Here is a 25,267-nt window from a genome sequence, read left to right as displayed (position 1 = left end):
AGGGGCTGAGAGGTGGGGTGCACAGAGAGCAGTCTGAAGCTTCGGTGGGAGGCACCCTCTCCTGGGTCCCTGTGAGCAGGGCCCTGTGAGTTCACCTGCTTGCCTCACAGTGAGCCGGGACTGCACACACCTTGCCCCACATCCTGCCAACATCTCCAATTTACACACAAGACAATTTGGGCTCAGAGAGGCGAGGCCACCTTGCTCAGAGTTACAGAGCCAGGGAGTGGCTGAGGCCAGCTCTGTTCTGACCCCAGAGCCGAGCCCTTCTCTGAATGACAAAAGAAAAATAGGCCACTGCCATTCAGAGGACCTTGATCCCCAAGGAAAATTTCTGGCCTTGCCATTGCATGCTATTCTGAGTTAATACTCTTGGGGAGAAACCAATGCCTTCTGAGTTAATACTCTTGGGGCGAAACTAATGCCTTCTGAGCAGGGAGTCTGGTTTTCCAGATGTGACAGGCTGCACACCTCCCCTTTGGCAGGTCACTGAGCTGGTCCTTATCTGTTGCCCCTCTCCTGTGACAGAGGCCAGTTGGATCTGGGGGCCAGGCTCTGCCCATTGGATCTGTCCTGTGGCACCTGGTGAAACTGTCGGAGGAATGGGGGCAGCATCTCACCTTCTTCTAAACAAACCCCATTCAAAGGGGTCTCAACATGACAGTTCTTGGACTCCCCTAGAAATAGGGGCCTGGGGGGAGACTGTTTCATGGCAGAACCTGCCATGGAGGCAAAAGCTTTGGAGTTCAAGCCACCCCTGATTCTGTCCTTCTGACGAGAACTATCAGCAAAAATCCAGATAAAGGCAGCTCTAAAACTATTCATGGCCTTGGGACCCCAGAATCCCATGTTTGGAAATGTACCCCTGGCAATATCAGGTGACTTGTACACATAGGTTTCTGGCACGATGATTAAAAGGGAGCGGAGGTGGACGCTGCCTCAAATGCAGTCGACAGGGAGGCCCACCCATCACAATTTTCTTCTCTCTCATTTGAACAAGGTTCACAGCTTTTAGTGTATCCCCTGTTGTGAGCTCACCTGACCCTCATAATTACCTGTGCCCGTGAAGCAAGAGGGCCGGAAGAATGCGCATCCCCATTTCTCATAAGAAACCACGGCCCAGAAAAGCCAAGCGTTCACACAGCTTATTCAAGTCCAGGGCCCAGATTCCAGTCTCCTGATTCTTAACCTAGCGCTCTTTTCACCTGCCCCCCCCCCCCACACTGGCCACCTTTATGAACAAATTAACAGTAAAAAGGATGGGCAGGGGAGGCCTGGCAATGGACATGGGAAAGACTGCTAAGATTGGACCAGGAGATGGGACATAGGGTGGGAGTCTGCATATAAGCTCTGCAAATAGCTTTCCCAAATGTACAGCCATGATTGGTCTTCATCCCGCTGGGGGTCCCTTTTCTACCAGGTTCTCCTGTGAAAACCACTTTCAGGAAGAGAAAACCATAATTACTGTTTGGGATGACAGAGCATTTAGGGACATGTCCAAGTGCTGAGGGTGGGCTCATGCAGACAGAAAAAGCATATTCAAAGTCATAATTTCATATTTGGAAAACTAGAATTAAGTACCTGTTGTTTTTGTCATTCAGGCCACAGCAAGTGAAGCTTGGCACAACCTCCATGGCTGCGCAAGACCCACAGAAGCCCAGTGAATTCTTAAGCAGGGAAAGCTCCCCACCCCCAGGGGAAGAGGGGGTATTTGAAATCCGGAGATTGGGGTGGGTTGAGGGTTTAAATAGGTTAAGAAATTCTGGACTAAATGCCCTTTAAGACTCTCTGAATTCTGCCAGTCTGTGTAAAAGTCCCTTGATTATTGATTGTGGGAAGAGAATTTCTAGTATGATGGGAAGTCAGAATTTCATGCTCATTTTAAGACACCCCAACCCCCACCACACACACACATATAGGGCTGGAGATGGTAACCTTTAGACTGATTTTTTGTACCTTGGTTCAGGCTGCAGAACTGCAACAGCCTCTGGCCACAGTCAAGGCCCTTCCCTGCTGTCCCAGCACCGAGATTTAGAAATGACCTGATGCTGGGCTCCCCTTGCTCTATGGGTGACCCGGGGAGTTCCACGTGGGCCCTGGCCTCACCCCTCCCCTCACGGGGTTCCCCGGAGCTCTGGTGCCTCCCCAGCTCTTTCTAGCCATCCCATAAACATGTTCTGGTTCTAACACTGCCTCTTCACCGCTGAGCCCCCTCTTCTTCCTCTTGGATGTCAAGTTCAAGAGAGGCCCACTCTCCTGCTTTCCCTTCCTCATCTTCCATTCTTCCCCCTGGCTGCCTCCCCTCTGCTTCCTGGCAAAGCTGGGACAGAGCCCCAGGAATCCCCATGGCCTTAGCCTGGTTGACCTCTTGGCTCCTGCCTGACATCGTGACCACCACCCTCTGCTTCTGGAAAGTCTCTTTGTACTCGGCCTCTTTCTGTTGACCTTGCCTGCTCATTTCTTTATTAATTTATTTATTAAGACTTAGCACAACAGTGACAAATCATTTTCCAAACATGTCTTAACATCCACACACCCCTTGGACCACTAATTCCACGCGGGTCGGCTGGGTCTTGCTCACCCAGGCCTGGCGCAGTGCCTGACACCTAGTAGATCTTGGGAAATGTGTGCTGAGTGGATACACTTGTCCTCCCTCCTTGACCCTCCAAACCAGGCTGACTGTCCATACTCCAAGCCTAGAGGGAGGGCAGCAAACACTGAAAGCTGCAGCTCTGAACAAATGTCTCGGCCACAGCCTGGCCTAGCCTGTGGCCCTAACTCTGGGGCTCACTCCCTCTCCTCCACCCCCTCTTCTACCTGCACCCTGGACCTTTCAACTTTGCCAGCCTCTTGGCCCCCTCCCAGGCCTTGGTGCTCCCCAGGCTCTGCTGTCCCCATCTCAGCTGACATGTTCTGCCCCTAGCCTTTTCTCCAGTTCCGCTAGAGAAACAGGACACAAAAAGAATGATTCAATGGGCTTAATAGCATATTGGACACACAGAAGAAAGGATAAATGAATTTGAAGACAGAAAGAGAAAAAAAAAAGGAACAGAGCATCAGAGATCGGCGGGACAATATCAAACAGTTTAATATACATGTAACGGATCCCATTAGCCTGATGAAATGGGATTTCCTGTCCTCTTGTTCTGCAGCTATTTGACTTGTATTTCCTTCTTTCTTTGTAAGAACAGTAACAGGGCTGCGGGCATGGTGAGGAGGGTGGCTTAAGGGTTGAGTGCGGGCTTCTGCGGGAGTGACTGAATGAGTCCTCCTTGGACACTTGCTAAACGTGAGCGCCTGCTTGGTCAGGTCGCCTACCCTCTCTGTACCTCGATTTTTCTCATCTGTATCTCCCTTGTGAGGATTAAACAAGACAATGCAAGGAGAGAGCCCAGCGGAAACTCGGGCCACGGTAAGTAGTAAGTGCTTTTATTCTCATTACAAATCATCATGATCTCACATCATTTTCATTTATGCACATTCCCTTCCAGATTTGGTCTGTATGCAAAATCAATGATTTTTTTTTTAAATACTTTCACAATCATGGTACGTGACCATCACGTAGTCTGCTTTCAAATTTATTCTTTTAAAAAACATTATTCTTGAGGATTTAGTTTCCTGTGTGGCTAGCAAGGCTCCATTGACATCATTTAAAGGGGAGGCTCCACAATACCCCCCTGCATTTTTGGTGCATTTACTTTTATTTTTATTTTTGTTTCCCTCCTTGTATTATTTACCCCAAGCTCCTGGTGTGGCAGGGAGAAGCAGGTTCTTGACAACCATTCATTCTTCCAGAACACACTTGGCTGTCTAAGAGTGCGACTCAAAAAGGATCGACATCCAGGCTCTGCCACTAACTTGCCACGGGCTTTGGGCAAGTTACTCCCTGGGCTCCTGGGCTCCCTTTTAGAAACAGTGACAGGCTCTGTCCACCCACTCACAGAGGCGCAGAAGCACTGTTCATACAAACATGTTCACCATCATTGTCATGGATGGAAAACAAAGATCAGTCTTAAGTCCTCTCGGATGCACAAGGTCTTACAAGCTTCCTGGGAAATGCCTGTGGTAGTCATGTTCTCTGCCAGGGTACAGAGAAGGCACTTGGAAAATTCCTGCTTAGGAACAGTAGTGGGGATGGTGGGCCCCTGTGACCAAGTGGGCAGGGTTCAAGCCTCCATCCCATTTCACTTCTAACACTTCTGCCATTGCCGGTCTTAAACCATGGGGCCTCCTCAGAGAATTTGATTGGCACCAAGTGGAAACCATTCATCTTGTTCAGTGTACCCACCTTACAGATGGCAAAACTGAGGCCCCAAGAGGTGAAGGGGTGTGCCTATCAGCACCATTCTGGAGGACCCCTGAGCTGTTTTCAAAGCATCCCTGAAAGGGTGCCCTCAAGATCTGAAATGAGAAAGTACAGAAAGTACATAGTTCCTCAAGAGAGATTAAATTTGACCTGGCACTACCTTCTGGAAAATTTGAAAAATCACTTCTATCTTCTCAAGTCCTTTGAACCAGGAAGCCATTGTGAACCCTGAACGCCATTCTGGGTGGTCAGGAGGTGCAGATGACCAAGTAAAGGTGAGAGGGCTATATGAACAGAAATAGGTAAGGCAGATCCCCCAATCCGTATCGCTTTGCTCCAGGGACAAGAGCTGGGTCTGAGGTGTTCAGCAACAGAGAAAAGAATGGCCCCTGCTGCTCCAGGCAAATGCCTCCAGGAGGAAACAGTCTTCCTGCTGCCTGTCAGAGTGGCTGACCCCGAGCCTGAGCTCAGCTAATTCGGCCATGTGAGGGGAGGACACCACCCCACATCTGCTCAGCATCGCCAACGCACCAAGAGAACTGGAGTGACACAGAGGAATTGCTATTGATTTCCACTTGTACGGGCTGACCTAACAAAACCAATTCGTCAAGAGCTTGTCTGCCTTGCTGCTTCAGACGCTCATCCTAACCACATGCAAATAAATTGTACTAGCATCTAGGGTGACTTGTCAAGGTCCAGCTTGGCAGGGGCCCTGGCTTCTGCTGATGGACTACAGGCCAGGCTGGGCTAGAATCAGCCCAGCAAATGCCCCACTGGTGCTCTGCCATCGTTCAGCAAAATTCTGGGGGGCCAGTTTGTCATACCTGGGAGGGGGCTCTGAGGAACTGGGTCCAAGTCCCACTCGCTCCAACAGGGCTCAGCAGTAACATCCTCACTTGTTTCTTCTGGTCTACAACCCCTCAATTTTGGAGTATTTAATAGAGTGTATATGCAATCAGGAGGCACTGAGTTCTGGTTCTGGCTCTGCGGCTGGCCAAGTGTCCTCAGGCCAGCTGAGATGGAGATGACACCACCCTCAGGGGTCTAGGACCCGATAAAGGCCAGGGGTCAGACTGAGTGTCCATCCCTGTTCTCCCACTTCCTAGTTGTGGCCGGGCAGGCGCCTTCAGCTCTCGGGGCTCACCTTCCTCATCTGTACTGTGGGGCTGAGCACAGTACCCACCTCCTCCAGGTGGAGCTGGTGGGGGCTGAATGAGATAAAAGATGGGACTGCAGGGCCTCACATACCAAGTCCTTTCTTCCACAAGCAGGTACTCGCGGTTCAGAGAAGGAACTGGTGTTCTCGGGGACACACAGCAAGGCAGAGCAACATTAGGAGGGGTTGCAAGGAGAGGAAAACACAAAAGGTGGATGAAAAGAGCATGGTGACTGTCCTGCCCTCTTCCTCTCCAGATAGTGGCTGGCACTGAAGAATGGCACACAGGGAGAGCGGGTCATGGGCACATCATGGATGATTGCTTAAAAGGGTCAAAAACTTTATTCGCCGGCCTTTTGTTTTGTTTTTGAATAGACAGGTTTCCTGCCATCCAGGGAAAAGGGAAGTGGTGTCTTGCTGCACGAGGTTTGGGGGGCTTGCCTTGGGGCTCTGTCCCGGTCCCTTTTGCCTGCTCGCTGGTCCCTGGGTTCTTCTGCTGTGGAATAAGGCACTGTGTATTCTACAAGAAGGCGGTCCCGGCTGGCTGGTAGATAATGAGGCGGCCTTCTCAGGGGCTGCAAAGCTGAGGCTATTGAGGGGTTGAGTTAAACTTGGGGCCCTGGCAGGGAGCCAACTGGCGCGAGGCTCTGGGCTATAGAGATGCCTCCTGATGGGTTTGGCACTGCTGCCTCCATAGTTCAGCAGCTTCAGGATGGAATCATGCCTTTGCTCCTTTTGCGGTCAGCCATGGTTCTCCGGTTGTGGTTGGCTCGTGTCGACTTGTTGGATTCCTTCTTTCGGCGTTCCTGAGTTGTCTCACGGCTCTGCCCGTGGCCCCGGGGGCTGCCGGCCACTGCCGCCGAGCTGTCATGCCGGTACCTGAAGGAAGAACAACCCATCTCCAGGAGAACCCATCAGCCAGAAGAAGCTCTGATAGCCCACAGATCTCCTCTCAGAGGTCTCTGAGAAAGGACATACAGTTTGGGCCAGGACACCCATGTCCCAATTTCTATAGAAGGAGAAAGAGCCCGGCAGGGAAGGCATATTGGGGCTCTGGCCAGCCCTGTGCCTGGTGATTTCTCTTCTCTGAACTTGGCCTCCAGATGGGACCCTGGCTAAGCTGTGAGGAAGGAGCAGCCCGTGGGTTAGCTGCAGCCCACCTAAGGAGAGGAGGAAGGCGTAGGGATGGGTCCTCTCCCTTCTCCATCAGGGCTTCGTGCTACAGATGAGGTGATACTCCTGTGCTACTCAGAGCCTTGCCTGGTGGCCTCCAAAGACCAAGTGCATGCACAGACATGACCTAGGACCTTTTCAGACCATCTCAACGGCTGGGTTTGTCCAGAGCTCTGTGACCAGGGGTTTGGGATGAAAGAGAAGTCCGAGTTGCTCTGCTCCCTACTCAACAAGCTTCCGGGGCTCCCACTGCCTTCAGAATGAGACCCACATGCCTTCCCTCTTTGGTGAGGCCTCCTGCACCCAGTGGGCAGTGCTGTGGGAGTCCCAGGGCCAGGACGGGGTCTGGGCTTCCACCCCGGTTTGGCCTTCAGTGGAGGAGGGACCTTAGGCGGGTCCTTGTCCCCTCTAGGACATCTCTTCACTGGGAAGATGGGGGGATGAATTAGAGGTGTCTCTGGTTATGTATTCCCAGCTCCCGTCCGAAGACCCCTCTCCCTGACCACATCTGTGCTTTCTTGCCTTTCTGCCGTCCTTGACAAATGCCTTCCTACCCTTTCTACTCTTAAGGGCCCAGCTCAAGTGCTCTCGTCCGTCTCATGCATTTTCCAGCTATAAAGGACGTGTGTCTGTCTGAGCTCTCTCACACCTTACACTCTGCTTGACACCAGCTGGCTCTGGACACACTGGGCTCCCACACTGGGAGGTAACCCCTTGTAGTGTCTGTCAAATAATGGTTACAAGTGTGGACCCGAGCTGAGCCACCTGGACACAATCTTTGCTCCACCATCTACTAACTGTGTGACCTTTGGAAGATTACTTAACATCTCTGGGCTTCAGTTTCCTCATCTGTAAAATGAGAATAATCATAATAGTAGCTACTTCATAGGGTTGTGGTGAGAGATAAGTGAATATACATAAAACCGTTAGGGTTTATGTGTGGGCTTCCTGGGTAGTTGGCTGGGCCCTCCCCAGATGGGTTCCTTCCCACCAGAAACAGCTCCTGAAATGCTCACCCCTTTCTGGCAAGGAAGGCCATGCGCCTGGCTTCGGCTTTCTCCCGCAGCACGGCAGGGTCCTGCACAAAATGGTCAGGCTGTGGAGGGGAGAGGAGAAAAGAATCACGAGTTGCCCCATTTCCCTAAGCCATGGTGAGGCTGAGCCTGACTGAGTCTTGTTATGCCTCCACGCCAGGAGTGGGGGAGGCCACATCCTGGCAGGGTAATGCCCCAGAATGGATCGAGGCTTGCTATGGTCCAGGCTTTCTACTAGAAGCACCTCCTCCGTCCTTCCCCTCAATTCCCTGAGGGGGAGGCAGCAAAAGGGACAGAGCCTTCCTAGATAGGCATAGTAGGGTGGCTGACTGCAGTTGGAGAATAATGACAAAAGGGAGCAACGGGAGGCCAGGATGGCCACCATGAGAGGCCAGGTTGGGCCTCCAAAGCCAAGAAGGTCGCCCCTGGAAGCTGACTTGTCCTCAGGCCGGTGCCACCACCAACGTGCTATGGGAGTGCCCACTCCTGAGGTCCATTTTCTACAAGAGTGAAAGGAGCGTGGGCTAGCAAGAGTGTAAGGAATAACTGTGACCTAAAGAACACAGGCAGGCTTTGGTGGCCCATGCTGCTTTAAAAAACACCAACAAAACACCAAGTAGAATTAGTAACCTTTGAAAAATGGAAGATTTTATGTAAATATGTGGGCTGCCCCCTTACCTGGAAGCAGGGAAAGCCCTGGAAGCTCTGGCCTACGCTTGTGCTGAGGGGCCCCTGGGACAGGGAGTGTAAGCTGCCCGACCACCACCAGGCTGTCTCCACCAGGACCCACTAATCATTTACTCAGACAAAACACATGAGTAACCCTGGTGGGAGGGCATGAGGGGACCCAGGGGGTCCCAGGCTTCCACCCCATTCAACCTGAGCAGCACTACACTTTTATTTATTTTATATGTTGAGGTTCTATTTAAGATTTCATTTGAAGAAAAAGTTTAGCTCTCAAAAAATAGAATTTTCAAACCCATCAGCCCAGATGACCTTCAAGGGCCCTTGGGCTCTAACGCTTCTCTGATTTTAAGAATTGCCATCCTGGGCACGACAGCCGACAGCTGCCTCTCTCTCGGTCCCCAGGCTCCAGGGCCTAATGAGCCCAGCAGCTCAAAGGCCCGGCCTCTGATCCGTCCCCTGGGCCCCCCTGGGCAGCAGAGGCAAGTTCTAAGCCAGCGGCTCTCCAAGCAGACATCCTGGGCTTGAAGGGGCTCCTTTTCTCTTGGGTAGTAATGCTGGGGCTGCCTCGAGGCCAGACGGGGGAGGGAGTGCTCCTGAGTCACCCTTCACAACTGCACCCTCCCCTTCATCTGCCACCTACCTTGGGGGCCTCATCCTCGGCTTCTTCTTCCTCCTCCTCTTCCTCCTGCCCTTCTCTGGGCACTTTGGTTCTCAGCACCTGAGGGATGGTGAAGGGCCTAAGGGTTTAGAGAGAAAGTAAGATCAAAGATTAGATTAAACCTGGAGGGAGCGCCTCAGGGAGGAGGGAAGGGCTGGGTGAGAGGGGGCTGGTGGGAAGGGCTCTGCTCCAGCCCATGGATTCTGAGGGTGTGTGTGTGTGGGGGGGAAGCGGGGTTAGGGGAGACTGAGCTGGGAATGTGGGTGGTCTCCAGCTTTGTTTTTCTTTTCTTTTTTCCCCTCCAGTTCTGTTTTTATCTGTATTGGGGAATCTCCGTATGATTCCACTGGGAAAAGTTTTCTGCAATTAATTTGGTTACTATATGAAACCAAATTAATGCTGCCCCACAGAGGGTGAGTTGGACCAACCAGCCAAGGAATGGCTGGGGGTGGAGAGAGCACTGGACTAGGAGTCAGGAGGCCTGGCTTTGGGCCCTGGTTCTGCCACTGACCTGCTCATGTGATCAGGGCCTTGGTTTCCCCCTCTGTAAAACCCAGAGGCTACAGGGGAGCCCCACAGGCTGGAAAGCCCCTGCCCCTGACTTCCGCCTCCATCAGCCGTCCGGCCTCACCTGCGGCTGATGAGCTCGTCGTCCGAGTCAGCATCATTGGCGCCCACCTGGTTGCCATCGTACGTGTCATCGTACTCGTCCTCATAGTCATCGCCGCAGTAGGACAGGCCCTCACCAGGCTGCACCGGCACCTGCAGTGGCAGAAGCGTGGGTGAGAGGGGCCCAGGGGCTGGCCGGTGTCCCCAGCCCAGCGCGGGCGCAGCGGCCTCACGACGCCTACCTCCTCCACCACCACGCTGTACCGCTCATAGCGCTGCCGCTGCGCCGCCACCTCCCGCCTGTCGTTCAGTAGGATCCGCGTGTTCTCCTCCTTCCTGGCAACGAGAGGGAGCAGCCAAGGGCAGAGGGAGGAGAACCGTCAGGCTTTGCAGGCTGTGCGGTACGAGAAGCTGGAGAGACCACCAGCTCACTTCTTCACCCCGCAGGCCGCCCAAAACTGGGACAACTGGTATCAAACACTGGCAGGGGTGTGGGCGGGGGCGACTCACCGCTGCTGGTACCACGTGACAGGGCCCACACTTTGGAGGGCATCCCAGGGCAGCTGATGAAACCTGCCCACCCTTAGAGAAACGCTGCCCACCAAGAGGCCTAACTGGGGATTTTCTTTACAGCATCAATTGTAACAGAGGAAATGGAAAGCAACTAATGTCCATCACTGGGGAGACAGCCAAAGGACCTGTGCCACGTCTACAGTCCAGAACATCGCGAGGCAGTGCTCAAGAACGACGGTGATCTAGACGGAAAAAGAAGTCTGAGCTGTTCCTGAGGAAAGCAAGCTACAGAAAAACGCATACGGTAGGATCTCATCTGTAAAGAAAGCTGAACGCAAACCAGACCAACTATCTGTTCCTATGGGCACATATATACCCGTGTATGTAAATGCACAGAGAAGGGGCTAGTAAGCCGCCCACCAAATGACAATGGTGATTCCCAGGAGGGCCTTGGGTTATCTGAATCTTTTAAAACCAACACTTAAGAAAGAGCAAGGCCACATGTGGTTTTCTTCCTGAGTTCGGGGTAGCTGCAGGGGGCCTCTGGGATGTGAGGAGCAAAGCGGGGTCCCACTCACCACAGTGGCTCTCTTATCTAGTCTCCATTCAATCTTCCATGTCAGAAAAAGCCTGAAAGTTCAACTCCTATCCTATCACAGGTGAGGAAACTCATGTGCAGTGCAGGGAAGGGGAGGTACTGCTTGGGACCCCAGTGAGCTGTGGCCCCGCCCTGGTGGGACTCAGGCCTCTGGACTCATGGCTTTGCAAATCTGTAGAAAAACCTGGCCTGTCAAACAAAACAAAACAAAAAACCCAAAACCCTGGCTTATCAGACACATAGGGCTGTGGAATGTAGTTTCAAGCTCTGCAGGGGAAAATCAATACGAGATGCTAGGTAAGAAAATCCAGCTTAGCTGTGAAATCAGGTCTCTGGAATGTATCAAGGGTAGGGGGGAAAAAAGAAGAGACACAAAGCTATATATCTAGCTTTCATAAAAATCTTCTATTAACTGGCTTTGGTGCAGGGAAGGGCAGGATCCTGAGTCTATCCGGCTGTCTGCCTGGGAGCTTGGGGCAGGTGAGGACTCAGCTTCCAGCGTGGTGGGTTAGGGCTTAATTTCTTCAATAGTTTTTACAACGGGCCTACTATGTGCCAGGCAGGGTACTAAGGCTAAGTTGGGGAGAGACTCAGAAAAGAGTAGGATATGGATCTGCCCTCATAAAACTCACAGTCTAGTGGAGGTGACACTGGCAAATGGCAACCAAAATGAAATGTGCTGACTGGAGGCAAGCAAGCTCTGGAAACTCAGAGAAAGAAGGAATGAACTCTGGCTCAGGGGGTTTAGCTGGGGTCTGGAGAGGGATAATGGAGGCTCTGTGGGGGGGGGGGGGGCATTTGATCTGGACAAAATCTTGGCCCACAGGAGTCTTTCACATCACACCAGGAAAGGGGCTTGTGACTGTGACCTTGGCCCTGACCTGCCTCTCTTCGCCAAGTTGGGAGCTGGAGAGGAAAGAAGTGGAGAGGAAATGAAAGGGGCCCAGGCTCGTCGCAGTGGTCGGTGCCACTGGTAGGAGTACATCCATTCATTCAAAATGTATTTCCTGAGCGCCTACTAGATGCCCGGACCTGTGCTGGGCCAGGGCTCCAAGGGTGAATGAGGGAAATCACTGTCCTTTCTGCTACACCCCATGGCTCCTGGTCCACACTGTCCCAGGTTTGGCGAAGTCGGGCAGTTCTTTTGCACTATGTGGTCTCTGGTTATGTGACTCCCTTGGCAGGGCCAGACAGAGAAGCCTGGCAAACTCCACCCATCCCAGCCGGGCACTTGGCAGAGGACACAGCTAACAACAGTGGAACCTGGAACCCTGGGTACCCTGTCTACACCATCTAGGGAGGTGTGGCTTTAGCACCATGATCTCATTTGGAGTCAGGAAGGAAAAGAAAATGAGGGGCAAAACTAGCCGGGAGAAGATCCACTCGAGGGCCAGAAAGCCTGGAAACGCTGGCAGCAGTGGCTTCGGAGACTATCTTTGGAGCAGGTTGCATACTTGGCCTCCTAAAGATGGCAGTGAGCCCAGGGAACATGTGGGCTCCCTGAAACCCGACTACCTTTCCCCTCCCCACTTCCTCCAGCCTTTCCTTTAAGGCCCAACTGAAACTGACTCTTGGGGGGGGGGGGGGGTGACTCCCACCTTTGAACTTCTAAAGGGCCTGCAGAAGCAATAAACCCTTTTTTCCAGGTGAGGAATCAGGGGATCCAGAGAGGCACAGCAACCTTCCCAAGGTCACACAGCTTCTACCAGCAAGGACAGGGCCAGAACACAGATCTCCTGACTCAAGTCTGCTCTGCTACTTCCTGAGCTGTGTGATCACAGGCAAGTCCCTTTTCCTTGCCAAGTGTTAGTTCTGCCTCCCAGGGATGATGTGAGGTAAAATAAGACGATGAGTAGAAATGGACCTGGCACCTGCTGGGCTCAACAAACTGAATCCTATTTCTTTTGCTGTAGGACTTGTCAGAGCTTTAAATATGCTCTGTGACTCTCCTAGAGGCAGACAGAGTACACAGACTTTTTGGGCCATAGAACCTTTTTGGGGGGAGAACACTTATCATCTTCCAGGGCACCACTGTTAAGCCCAAAGGAGTTAGGGGAACCCACCTTATACACACTGCCTCTTTCGTTTGGCTGTGATATGCCTGCAGTATGTGTGCTTGGTGTCTATCCAATAGCCACCCTCTACGTCATCCCTACTCCTCACAGACCCTCATTTTGTTCAGCTCTTTCACCCTCCCCCCTTTTCCTGAAGCCCTGGATCTCGGCCCTGTGACTCAGTTCCCCAGTGAAATGTGAAGGAATCTGGAGACTTCTGGGAAAGGTTTCCTGGTCTCTAAGAGAGATACGACATGACCTGGTCCAGACTTCCTCATGGCACTGTCATTTCTGGAGGTCGTGAGTCAAACAGCAGCAGCCACCCAGTGGCCTTAAGGGAACCAGCTCCAAGAGATGGAAAAGATGCATCCAAGATGTGGCTGCACACAGGTCAACCAAACCTACACTGCCCTACCTTGCCATTTCTTGTCATACAAGGGGACAGATTTCCTTATTACCTGAGCCACTGACTGCATCTTACCTGACTTAATAACACACCCGTGCATTTTAATTCAGGTGTGACCTGCCTTGTGCCGCTTCATTTCTCATGTGGTCCGTGAGGGTAGGGCCCAGGGCCCTGAGCCTCTGCTCTGCCCAGAGGACAGGTGGCCCTGCTGAGGCCCTTGTATGCCCCTTCCCAGCACCTCTCCCACTTAGTTGCTGCTTATTTCATGGTCAAGCTCTTTCCCACGGTCTCTGCACTGTTTGAGGGTGAGGCCCGGGGTGCCCTGTTCACCTTGTCTCTCTACTACCCAGCACAGGATCTGGCGCTAGTAAATCGCTTAATAAATATTTGCTGAATGAATAAATAATGAATACATGAATGGAGGCTTTGCCGCTTTGCAATCCCCAGCCCCTGACTATCCAGCACAATGAGTTCAGTAAACATTTGCTGCCCAGTGTCTCTGCCTGGCAGCCCGGAGCACTCTCTGAGCAGGGGCACAGACCTTGTCTGCCCCTCTCCCCATAGCAGGAGCTGCAGAGGGTCACCGTGGCCTGGAACAGTGGCCACCGATGCAGGATACCATCTCCGGCTTGGGAACTGGGGATGTTGCAATGTGTGTGACTAAGCAGTTTACAACTGCTTCCTGTCCAGCCAGCCAGCTGGCTTTATAGCTGCCCTGTGCCCGCACCCCAAGCCCTTGGCCAGCCTACCTTCCAGAACTGGATGGCCCTAGGGAGGGGAAATAGCACAGGGCCCTCACTGAAGCAGCAGCTTGCACCGCCACTGGGGCTCCTATCATAAGATCGGGGCAGGTCCCCACCCCTACCTGAACCTCACTGTCTCCATCTACATGATGGGGGAAACAGCAGACTGTGCTCAGTGCCCAGATTTCTGGATCTCATAAACCAACACCATTTAGGAGAACTTTGGGGGACTAGCACAGTGTTATCAACGTCTTATCTTGCTCTTCTCTACTAGGCCGTCCTCTCTACCATCACTGCCGACTCTTGGCATCTCCCATGGGCCCCCATCCATTCCCAAGTCAGGTGAGCTTCCTGAAACACAACATGTGTTGGCTCATGGCACGATCACCATGCTCCCCACAGCCTTGGGGCCCCTGCCCCTGCTGTTCACTCTGTTTGGAAAGCTTCTCCTTCTCCCCTTTGTGCAACTGACCCTTCCTCCCGGATCAAAGCGCCTGCCAGAGGCTCAGGAGTCTGCACAGCTTCACCTCGTACTACCTGTTTTACCTGCGACTTTACCTTGCTTGTTTGACCAATGGATTAGTGCAAACTCCACGTGAGCCGGGGTCGTGTCTATTTCATCCCCTCACTATATCCCCAGCACCTAAGACATCCAGGGCCTTGGAAGGCCATAAGCACTGGGCAAATATTTGTTAAATGAATCAATACATCATGAATGGACTTCCAATGCCAAAAAAGTAGGCAGGGCATCAACTAAAAATACAGTATGTAGAAAGGCCTTAAAATGAAATGTGTTCACCTTCTGAAAAGCTCACTCAGTATAGGTCCTTAATTTTCTCGTTTTGTCACAGACTGGAGAAAATCAGGTCAAGGAGATGCACAGCTCTACCATCCAGGGCTTCGATGGTCGGCATATCCAAAGACGGAAGAAGAAGGGAGGGGGAGGACAGCTCTGGCGCCGCTGGCCTTTTGCTGTCAACAAGGAGGATTCACTAAGAACCAGCCTGGGCAGAGCCAGAGCTCGAAGCGTAATTGTTAAAGAACCTGCCCCTGCTTGCTGGGCGCACACAGGGCTGGGCTGCTGGGGAGCCCTGCGTTGAACTCAGGCCAGTTCCATCGAGAACTGGCTCGAGAGATTGGTTTCTCTTGCTTTCTCATTGCACGTGCAGAGTTGGGGACTTACCTCCTGCCCTTGTGTACCCGGCTTAGGTCCACTGAGTCCCTGCTGAACACATCAAACTCATCATTCTGGAAGATGTTGTGACGAGATGTCAGTAGGGGTGTCGGGTCTGGCTTCACTTGTCTGGGGGGTGGCACAGAAATCAATTTAAAGGGGACATGCTAGCTGATGCCTACTTGTGCCCCACTCTCCCCTACCCTGTTATAGCCATTAGATTCTCCGCTCTCTTTCAAGAGCCACCCCTGGGACACAATCTAAAAGCCTACCCTATTTGGACCTGCCTGGTAGGCACCCACACCTCACACGGGACCAAAGCTCCCCCTTGGTCCCAGGTGCCCGTCATACAGATTTTCTTCAAAGTTCCCTCCCTCACTGAACGCTCACAACAGCCCTATGAGATAGGCAGCCATAGGTAACTCAACCTCTTTGTGCCTCAGTGTACTCATCTGTAAAATGGGCACAAAGAGGCTGAGGAACTTGCCCAAAGGCAGAGCTAACTTAATTCACTCATTTGATAAACATCATTTGTTCATGGAAGAAACACCCATTCATACACTCATTCCTGATGGCCCATGGGCCTTCAGGGAACAGTGGCCAAACTCAGAAAGGGTAGGTATGAAGGAAGTGAGAAGTCCTGGCCATCCTCCATCAGCATTCTACCGGGAAGGTGGCAACAACAGGGGCAGGTCAGCAACTCGGAGCTCTGAAGGGCTCAGCAACCCCTCTGTCACATCCCGTGTCTCTAACAGGTCTTCCCACAGGGTGCAGCAGGGATGTCCAGCTATGCACTCTCTGTCCTGCAGGGAACAGGTGAGAATCTCTTGGGGGTAGGGGTGGGGTCTAAGGTTTTTATGACTCCCCAGAGGACATGAGTTTAAATGGTCGGGAAACATCGCTGTGGGGAAGAGAGAACGCGCTGAGTCCTGGGACACCAGGGAAGGAAGAATGGAGGCAGAGGAACTAAGAAGGGGCCCAGCCAAGGGCCTGCAGAGCGCCGGTGGCCAGGGCCTGAGGCGGCCTGGCTGTCATGCGCCTCCCCTCACCTGTCCAGGCTGCGGTCCAGCTGGCTGAGGGCAGGGGCCAGCCGCTCCTCCAGGATGTTGTTGATCACCTGCTCCGGGTCGTAGCCGTAGTGCTCCAGGCAGGCCAGGATGAAGCCCTCACCGAGGTCCGGCAGCAGGTCCTTCACTTGGGAGATGAGCGAGTCTAGCTCCACACCGCACACAGCGGGGCTCAGGGCAGCAGCTGCCCCCATGCACTGTGGGGAGAGCCAGCGTGAAGGAGGCGAAGGCGAGGCCAGGGGGTAATAGGGCACCAGGCCCCCAACAGCACTGGACTGGGAATCAGGGGCCCTAGTGTGAGCCCTGGCCCTGCCCCTCCTCTCCTGGCTGGAAGACTTAGCCAAGTGACTCGTCCCTCTGAGCCTCCATTTCCTCCCCTGAGAAAAAGGGAGCTGTAGGACTGACAGGCTGAGCTATTTCTGGCTGTGGGTCTTTGGGAGGTGCTTCCCCTCTCAGAACCTCAGTTTCCTCCTTATAAAATAAGCACACTACCACCAACCTCACAGACTTGTTTCAAATGGTTCGGGGAGATAATGCACATAAAGTGCTGAGCACAGAGCCTGGCTCAGACGAGGCTCGCCATGAACGGCCGTGGCTTCTAACCAAGGTCCTTTTCAGGCTCCAGCAAATTGATGGCTGACATTGGAGGGGAACAGCAACCACCACACCTGGACTGTGGAGACGCTTCCCTGGTATCATATGCTTATCAAGGGGGATTCAGTTTATAGACTGCTTGATGGGGCTTAATTGTGTTAGGCTTTTCATTTAAGGAAATTCCCAAATCAAAACAACAACAACAATAACAACAAGAAACCTGCCATGACTCAGATAAGAGTGTGGGAAGAGGCAGAGAGGGCCATCATTCTCCAGGCCCTGCGACAGTGTGAGGCCTGGCCTCTAACAGGAAGGACAGCGGCGTCTGGTAAGGGAGTATCGAGGGCCAGCCAGGTTCACAGTATTCCTTGCAGCAGCTCTGGGAATCCCAAGCACCTCATGGAGACGGGATGGCAACTAGCCCCGCTTTATAGATGAGGAACAAAGGCTTGATGGGCGTCACATGCCCAAGGCCACACAGCTGGCGAGTGGCAGGACCAGGATACCCCTCTGAGTTGCCTGACCCCAGAGACTCTGTGCTCTTAATCCCTACGTCATGTTCCTCCTGACGTGCAGGGAAGAGTCCGAGGCTCAGTGGCCAAGCAGCACAGCCACAGACTTGGTGAGTCCTGGAAAAGCCTGGAGAGAAAGCACTAGAGATTTCCCAACTGGCTCACTGGAGCCCTGCCGTCCCATGGAGGGGCTTCCAGAGAGGCCAAGCGGTGAGACCAGGCACTGGTTCCAGCTGCAACCAAGGCAGCTCCATTGTGATCTGTTCAGAGGCGAGCGTCAAGAAGAATTTCACATGGAAAAAGCACCATCGCTTCATTTGATAGAGGGAAACTGAGGCTTTGCCGGCTTACGAGACTAGCTCTCTCCTGCCTGGTTCAGCAGCCCTTAGCTCAGGCCTCTCTAAGGCAGCAAAGGGCTGACCAGCAGCTCCAGGCAGACCATTCTAGAAAATACCTTTTTCCCTGAAAGCAGAATCAAAGAAGGTAGGTTTTCTGCGGCCCCAACCTCTCAGATGGGACCAGGAGGGGCTGAGGCAGGGGGAAAGCGCCACTCAACACACACACACCTCCTCTTCCTCTGAGTTCTCTGGACGGGATGACGGTGCACTGACTGGCTCCGCGATCGCCATGACGCCATTAAGCAGCTCGGCTCCCGGTGGGTCTTTAGCATCTGAGGCTTTCCGACGGTCCACCCCTTCCCACGCACTCTCAACCGCCTGGAGGATGTAGGCAGTCCGCGTCTCGTCTCTGTGAGGATGTGTTAAGGGGTCTCTCTCTCTCAGGTGCCCTCTCTGTCTCCTCAGCTCTGACGCAGCATAATTTCTCAGGCTCTCTCCAGCATCTGATCATATGGCTTCTGCCAGGAGCTGTCTGGGCTGCACTCAGTGGGCATCATGGGCACCTGGACTGCCAGGGAAACAGGCTGGACCATGGCCACACTGGCCTTGAAACCCAGTACCTGCCCCTCAGCAGGAAGCAGCTCTGGGTAAAGACAGGGCCAGGGGCTGGCATAGGAGTATCTGGGGACATGGTGTTTGGACAAGCCAACAGCGCCTCCTCTGTACTGACCCTCAGCTCAGGAGAAGGGCCTGGTAGGGGTCCGGCCACTAGGCTTCCTGTCCAACCAGCTGAGGGCTTTCTGCAAAGGCTGGGGGCCCATGGGCTGTTTCTGAGAAAGGACTGAGCAATCTCCCCTAGCCACCAAAATGGCCCAAGGGCCTGCTCTTCCATGTCCTCCCACCCTCTGAATAACCTTGGGTACTGTCAAGCCCCACTTCTGGGAGTTGCCCTGACTCCCCCACTCCACTTCTAATCCCAAACCCGTCGGCCATGCCTAGCTGCCAGTGACGACATCCTCACCAATCCTTGTGCCTCACAGAGGTCCCTGGCCAGTCTGTTCTCCCGCTGCCAGATGGAGCATTTCCAAATCTAAAATGACCCTGTCACTCCCTGCTTTATGCCTTCCCACAGCTCCCCAGTGCTTGCAGAGCAGAGCCCAAGGCCATGCATCCCAAGGCCACGCAGGTCCACTTGTCCCCCGCTCATCTGCCACATCCTAAATTCCTCCCACTAGACCCCTTCCCTTCACCCCCACCCTGTGATCTACACATAATGTCTGTGGGCTCCTCAGATGGGTCCCCTCAGTCCTCCATCCACTGGGAACCCTTCGCTAGAGGTTTGGCCATCTGTTCCTTCTGCTGTTCTCAGCTTGGACTTTACTTCTACGTGAGACCCGCAGCCTAAGCTCTGCTGGCTTAGGTGTCTCCCCTGGTTTTCCCACCCTTTGAATTTCTCCCATAGGACACTCCAGCTAACTGCCTGTTTACTTGTCAGTCTTTCGTCCTGCAGTGAGGTCATGAGGACCGTGCTGAGTCCACCTTGGTCACGCAGGCCCAGACACTCAGTAAACACCTAGAGAAAGCAGGACTGTACTTCTGCTGTTCTGGGGACCAGAGCTGTCATCTCCTCCAGAAAGAGAGGCTGGGGCCTTGGCAGGGGTCTAGGGCAAGCCAGCTGACCTGGGGTAAACCTCCCCCTGCTCCTCCGGGTGCCAGCAGCCCAGCTCTGACCTGGCTGGGCTAAGGCCCGGCCGGGTGGCTGTGGCGGAAGGATACAACACTGACGAGGCCTGCTGCAGCAAGCTGACGTCCTCGGCCACTGGGAAGAGTGCATCGTAGTCCCGGAGGAACCTGCCACAGAGACCCGATGAGAGGGACAGGGCCAGGGCCACAGGAGCACTGGTCTGCTGTGGGCCACTGCCTGTGTCTGCTGCCCAGTCACAGATCCCAGAACCGTACGCTGGAGTGGTTATGGCCGGGGCTCTACTGTAGAAGGTCTCGTGGGGACAGATGAGAACACGGGAGCCTATCCCATTGCTGGTCCCAGCTCAGCCATTCTCACCTCTTCTCCTGTAGCAAGGAGCTGAAGATCTGAAGGAACTCTTCAATGAAGCCCTGAATATTTTCACAGCTGGAACAGGACACCAGGGAAGACAATAAACACTCAAGGCAGATGATGTGACGCTCCCTTCCCCACCTACCCTGCCCAGCCTGTGCGAGGCCTCTGGCCAGTTGGAGGAAAAGCATTTTTCTTGGTTTCCCATCTCTGCTCAGCAAACTGGGGGCAGGGGAGTGGGAAGATCAAATGAGGGAAACACCCCTGCTGGGCTGAGGGAGGGGGCTCTTCCTCCTGGGTGGCAGCTCCCAAGGGCTTACCTGCTCTCTAGGACGGGGAGAAGGCAGATCTGGTTTAGGAGGATGTGAAAAATCTCCAGTAGCTTCTTTCTAGAATGGGAAAGCCTCTGCCACAGGTCACCTAGCAGCCTTTGAAGGCCAGAGGAAAAAAAGAGACATATGAGAGACAAAAAGGCACCGAGGGAGCTTATTCGCAGCAGTTGCAGGTTCTCCCTCCTCTGCCCCTACACATACCCAGGTCTGAGAAGGCCTCAGAGTTCACTGTTGACAGGAGCTGGGAAAAGGCTACAGGCTCTGAGAGGCCGGCTGGTTCCGGGGCCACTTCTCAGTTCAAACAGTGGGTCAGGAACCAGTGGGCCAGTTAACAAGAGCTTGGAGCAACAGCTGAGGGGGAAAGGCCTAGATGCAGGGGCCAGGAGGCTGTTGGGTAGGGACACAGCAGCCAAAGCTGCGTGGTCCTTGGTCCCACCCCCTTGTCTTAGAGATGGGGATGCTGAAGCCCGGGAGGGCAGGGCTCAAACTCAGGCCTCTCTCTCCCACACCCCTCAAGAGTTTTGTCCCCGCCTCACTTGCTGTCTTCAAGCCTCCTCTTCTTCATTGCAGACTCCAGCTCAGGAATTGCTATTTCATAAAAGGAAGCTAGTCTGTGGAGGCAAACATGGGTAAAAGGCTGGATTCGTTCATAAACACCACACTTCATTTAAAAAATCAAAGCAAACCGAAGGGAGCAGGAAGGCCCATTTCTTGCTCCAAGTTGTCACCACAATTTTCTCCTGGAACCACCCTGGCTCTTCTCCAAGCTCACCCCAGATTGTCCCACTATGGCTGGTCCCAGGAAGAGCCTCATAGGAAGTGACCTGCAGCTACACCCCCCATTCAGATGGGAAACCAAGGCTCAGACAGGCTCATTCTAACAGTCACAAGAGGGTCACCCAGGACTCACTGAAGTTTGAGAAACAAACACAAGGTCCCTCTTTTTTGTGCTCAAAAACTGCCAGCAGCTACCTACCTCCTATGACATCAAATGGTAATTCCACTCTCTGGCACAACCATCCCTGGCACAGTGTAGCAGCCTTACTTCTCACCTCGGCAACCTCACACCCACCCCCTCCCAACTCAAATTTAAACTCTTCATTCCAGCCACATGCTTCTTTTTTGTTTTTGTTTTTCAATTCAGCCAGCCACACGGTTCTTGAGCACGTTCACCCATGTGATTCGTCCTTCCCGGAACGAGATGCACAGCACTCAGCGTATGTTGTCCTTACAACGTTAAATGCAGCTACCTCTTTCTGTGGTGTAATTCTAGCTTTCTCCGAACACCTTAGCTTTCCAAAGCCAGCAATACAGCCTATATGCCTAGGACAGTGCTGAATCTGTAGCAGGTACTCTGTAAACATTTGTCCGTCACCTGGCTGGCTTCTGGCAACTTCTATCCTAATGTAGTACCATAAGTAGCAGAGGGTAAAACGAGGCCAAAAGACGCAGGCTTTACTAAGCCCACAGCGTGGCACCCAGAAGACAAAGAGGCAGTTTGGCCCAGACAGACTCAGGTGTTGCCAGGATACATTGCTGGTGGGAGGGTGAGTTGGAACAACTCCTGTGGAGGGTGATTTGGCAAGATTTATAAAAATTTTAAATGCATATACCATCTGTTTCTGCAGTGCTACTTCTAGGAATTTATTCCTTACAATACTTGGAAAGGTGCAAAATGATGTGTGTGCAGTTATTCTTTATAGCCTTTTTTTATAATAGCAAACAATTGAAAAAATCCTAAAGGTCCATCTATGGGATCTACTATCCCATACAATGGAATGCTACCCAGCCATACCAAAGACTGAGGGTGCTTTATGCACTGACATACATTAATTTTAAAAGCAAAATGCAAATAGTACACAGAGTAACTCATATGCCAGCATTAAGTTTTTGAAAGGGGCCAGGTGACATATAACATGCATGTATGCGTATGTATATGCACGTTTATATGCATATCTCTGGAAAATTCTCCAAAAAAACCCCTAAGGATAATGGTTGTGTATGAGGAACAGAACTGGGGAAGAGAGAGAGATTTCACTATATATTTCATACTTTTTGAATTTTGAACCATGTGGATGTATTATCCATTCATAAAATTAAAGGACAGAGAGAGATATACTCAGATATACTCAAGTATATACTCAAGAGTAAGGAGGAGAAAGTTGTTATCAGAGGGATTAGCTAAAGAAAGAGCTGTTTGGTGACTGTGACCCCTTGCAGAAAGTTCTCTGGGACTGAGGTTGCTGCATTTGCTCAGTTCTTGGCCTTCTCAGCACAGTTTGAACAGGCTAAGCCAGCCCTGGGCTGCCTGTGGGTCAAAGGCAGTGTCACTTGCCAAAGACAGTGTCACTGGCAGTCAAAAGTGTTTTCCTTTCTTCCTCCTCACCCTGAGATGGGTGGAACCACTTCCCTGCCTCCACTGTCCCTTGCAGGAAAGTCGGTTCTTCCAAAAATCTCTCCTCGTCTCCAAAGATCCTTTCAAAAGCAATCTGTGACACATTTGGGAAGATAGATGCTTTAACAGAATGGGAAAATGCCTATCAGAAGTGAAAATAACAAGGGTACAAAAGTCTAAGAATCATAGGATTTCTCATAGTGATTTTAATCGCCTACCTTTTGGGATTTTCCAAATTTCTACAAGCATTTGCTATATTTACTATTAGAAAAGATAACTTTTAAAGAGCTATAGTCTCATCCTAACCCCTTTCTCCTGGGAAAGTGTCGATCGGCGCTTTATTCTAGCATTCTCTGGGAGGCTGATCATTCTTAATGTCTGATTTTCAGATGAGGAGACCCAAGAAGGGTCAGAGCACTAGCTGCCATCTCTGGCACATGTCAGCGCTAGCTCAGTGCTTTGTTGAATGGGTGAGTAAATAACTGAATGGACTGAAGGCTGGGTGGATGGAGTTGGGCAGCTCCCAGAGGCTCCTTTGAATGGTAGGGAAAGATGCCTAGCAAAAGCGAGAGCCAGAGGCTAATGAGAACAGGCCAGCCCTGCTGTTGCCAGGCAACATGCACATTGCCTGCCCACGCCCTGCAGGCCTTTCTCCCCGCACAAGGAACAGATGCTCAGGTGCTAAGTGGGCAAAGAGGGTCTCCCTTCCTGCCCCATATCCTCTACCTTTTTCTTCATCACAGCAGGATCTTTCTACGACTTCTTTAGACAAAAACCTCCTGTGGCTCCCTCCTACCTACAGAATAAAGGCCCTAATCCCTGCCAGCGCATTCAAGGCTCCTTCCAATGTGACTTCTACCGATTCCCCCAGAGCCACCTCTCATCACCTACACCTTTTCCTGCTGCCCCCGTCTCCCTTCCCACCCATGGCTGCACGTTGCACTCCACTCCTGGCTCTACCCAGAACACACTCTGGGCCTTTGCAGATTTCATTCCGCCCGCCTAGAACACCCTTCCTGCCACTGCAACTTTTCTCTGTCTGAAAGGTTCCTGTTTATTCTACCAGACCTCGTTCAGGGGTCACCATGAAACCTCTTCTTTCACCAGACTGAGTTTTGCCTCCTTCCTCTGTGTTTCATAATATGGCCATCACCGCCCGCCGCACATGTGAGCACATCGGCTTGTTTCCTTGTGTGCGCTCTCCCCTGGACTACATGCTGAAATCCTCAGACCATTTCTTGTCTATTATTCTCTTGCCCTTGTCCAGGATAGGGGCTTTGAAACGAAATAGAAGTGAATTGAAATTGTTGGGTTTTATTCTTGGTTGTTGGGTTTTTTTTCTTTACTCCCCTACCCTGTTCTTAGCCCAAAATGGGAGTGCTTGTCAAATGCAGGCTCCAGACAAGCAGGAGCCTTATCTGTCTTCTTCGCATTGTGTCCTCAGGCTGGAAGAGGGCCTGGCACATTCTGAGCACCCAGGGAATATTTGTTGAATGAAGATGTGAACTCGAATCTCTACTTCCACAGCCAGAATTACCACAGTACCTGTAACAGAAGTCGTGTTTCTGGAAGGTTTGGCAAGCCAAAGGGAAGATATCCAGAAAGGCCCAGAGCGTAGTGCAGGTATCACAAAGGTAGAGAACAATGTCCTTTAATTCCTGTTGCCAAAAGAAATCACTGCGTTATTCTCTTCTGCCCGCCTTTTACAGCTCTGTAGAGGGTCTGAGACTAAGACGACAAAGCCAAGGGGCCCCCAACAGGCAGATGCTTTCCTTCCGGGGGGGAGAGAACACTGGAGACCTGGGCAAAGCCCGGCCAGTCCATCTCTAGGAGCACAATTTGGGCAAGTCATTCAACCTCCCTAAGCCTCAGGTCTTGCTACCATATGATCTCTAGGGTTACTTCTGGCTCTAGGATAATACGGTTTCTCTTCTAAGTTGAAGGAGACCCAACCCCTGACTCCAAAGGCAAGGCCTGTATTCCCGTACAGAAAGTACATCCCGGTGAGGACGAGAATCTCAAGCCCACACTTTTCCTTCATTGTGAAGAGGGTACAGAACAAGGAGTGCTTTCTCACACACTTCCCCGATTCTCAGGCCAACTCATGAGCATTGGTATGAGCTGGGCAGCTGTGAGGATCCCCCTTTTACAGACAAGGAGACTGGGATTCAGAGGGATAAAATGACTGGCTCCCACAGCACTTGGCATGCCCCGTTCTGCACCGCTTGTTAAATGCCTGTTCTCCCATGAAGTCCGAGCTCACAGCTGCCTCGTTCCTGCTCTATCTCCTGCGCTTACCACAGGGCCTGACACGTGTCCAGGCTCTTGAAATATTTCGCTCTGTCTGTCATCCCCATGAGACTCTACGTTCCATGGGAGCCGACACCACGTCTGCTTTTGCTCACTGCTTTACCCCTAAGGCTCAGCGCAAGGCATCGTGCATGCTGGGGGTTCCTCAGTACAAATTCACTGAATGAATGAAGGGCGCAATGAATAACACACAAATTAACCTGCTGAGCTAAACTAAACCCCACTCCTCTGAATTCTAGTTCCCTGTTCCTTCCACTGTTTCCTAAATGAAGCTCCCTGAGATACATGAAAGCCTACTAAAATGCTCTAAATGTGATGGGAATAGCTGCTTACGGAGTTGGGGAAGGGGGCCATGAGCAGGGGAAGAAGCTGCTGGGTCCTCTAATAGCCAGTAAGAGCTGGGCTGAAGGGCAACCTCACCAGGAGAGGCATGTCGCTGGGGGTCAACCGGCCCCTCTCCTCGAGCTTCTGGGGTGTGGCGCTGGCCCCGTCCCCGTGCAAACCACTGTGCTGGAGGATATTGCTGAAGACCTGTGAAACACAAGAGGTGAC

General features: G+C 52.4%; 1 protein-coding gene across 7 annotated transcripts in view; it reads right to left on the bottom strand.

The window, feature by feature from the left end:
* Positions 1-3,408: 3,408 nt before the first annotated feature.
* Positions 3,409-25,267, bottom strand: part of ASCC2 (activating signal cointegrator 1 complex subunit 2) — a 39,156-nt gene continuing 17,297 nt past the window's right edge. For 6 of the 7 annotated variants that reach the window (XM_074321863.2, XM_074321864.2, XM_074321866.2 and 3 more), the window contains 14 exons: positions 25,136-25,246; positions 23,951-24,063; positions 20,547-20,621; positions 19,999-20,106; positions 19,685-19,753; positions 19,399-19,473; positions 17,851-18,031; positions 16,161-16,375; positions 15,121-15,240; positions 9,866-9,959; positions 9,646-9,776; positions 8,997-9,093; positions 7,652-7,731; positions 3,409-6,341 (listed from right to left, as the gene is read on the bottom strand). In XM_074321863.2, coding sequence (XP_074177964.2) covers positions 6,170-6,341; positions 7,652-7,731; positions 8,997-9,093; positions 9,646-9,776; positions 9,866-9,959; positions 15,121-15,240; positions 16,161-16,375; positions 17,851-18,031; positions 19,399-19,473; positions 19,685-19,753; positions 19,999-20,106; positions 20,547-20,621; positions 23,951-24,063; positions 25,136-25,246 — 1,641 coding nt within the window. In that variant the 3' untranslated portion in view covers positions 3,409-6,169. Of the gene's footprint in view, positions 6,342-7,651; positions 7,732-8,996; positions 9,094-9,645; positions 9,777-9,865; positions 9,960-14,643; positions 14,910-15,120; positions 15,241-16,160; positions 16,376-17,850; positions 18,032-19,398; positions 19,474-19,684; positions 19,754-19,998; positions 20,107-20,546; positions 20,622-23,950; positions 24,064-25,135; positions 25,247-25,267 lie in introns of those variants that run through there. The other variant, XM_074321868.2, reaches the window with a different exon arrangement.

This window comes from Rhinolophus sinicus, chromosome 9 (assembly GCF_057876585.1).
Source record: "Rhinolophus sinicus isolate RSI-liver-muscle chromosome 9, RSI-T2T, whole genome shotgun sequence".
Lineage (NCBI taxonomy): Eukaryota > Metazoa > Chordata > Mammalia > Chiroptera > Rhinolophidae > Rhinolophus > Rhinolophus sinicus.
Note: the sequence above shows the minus strand (reverse complement) of the source record. Positions and strands in the feature narration are given on the sequence as shown.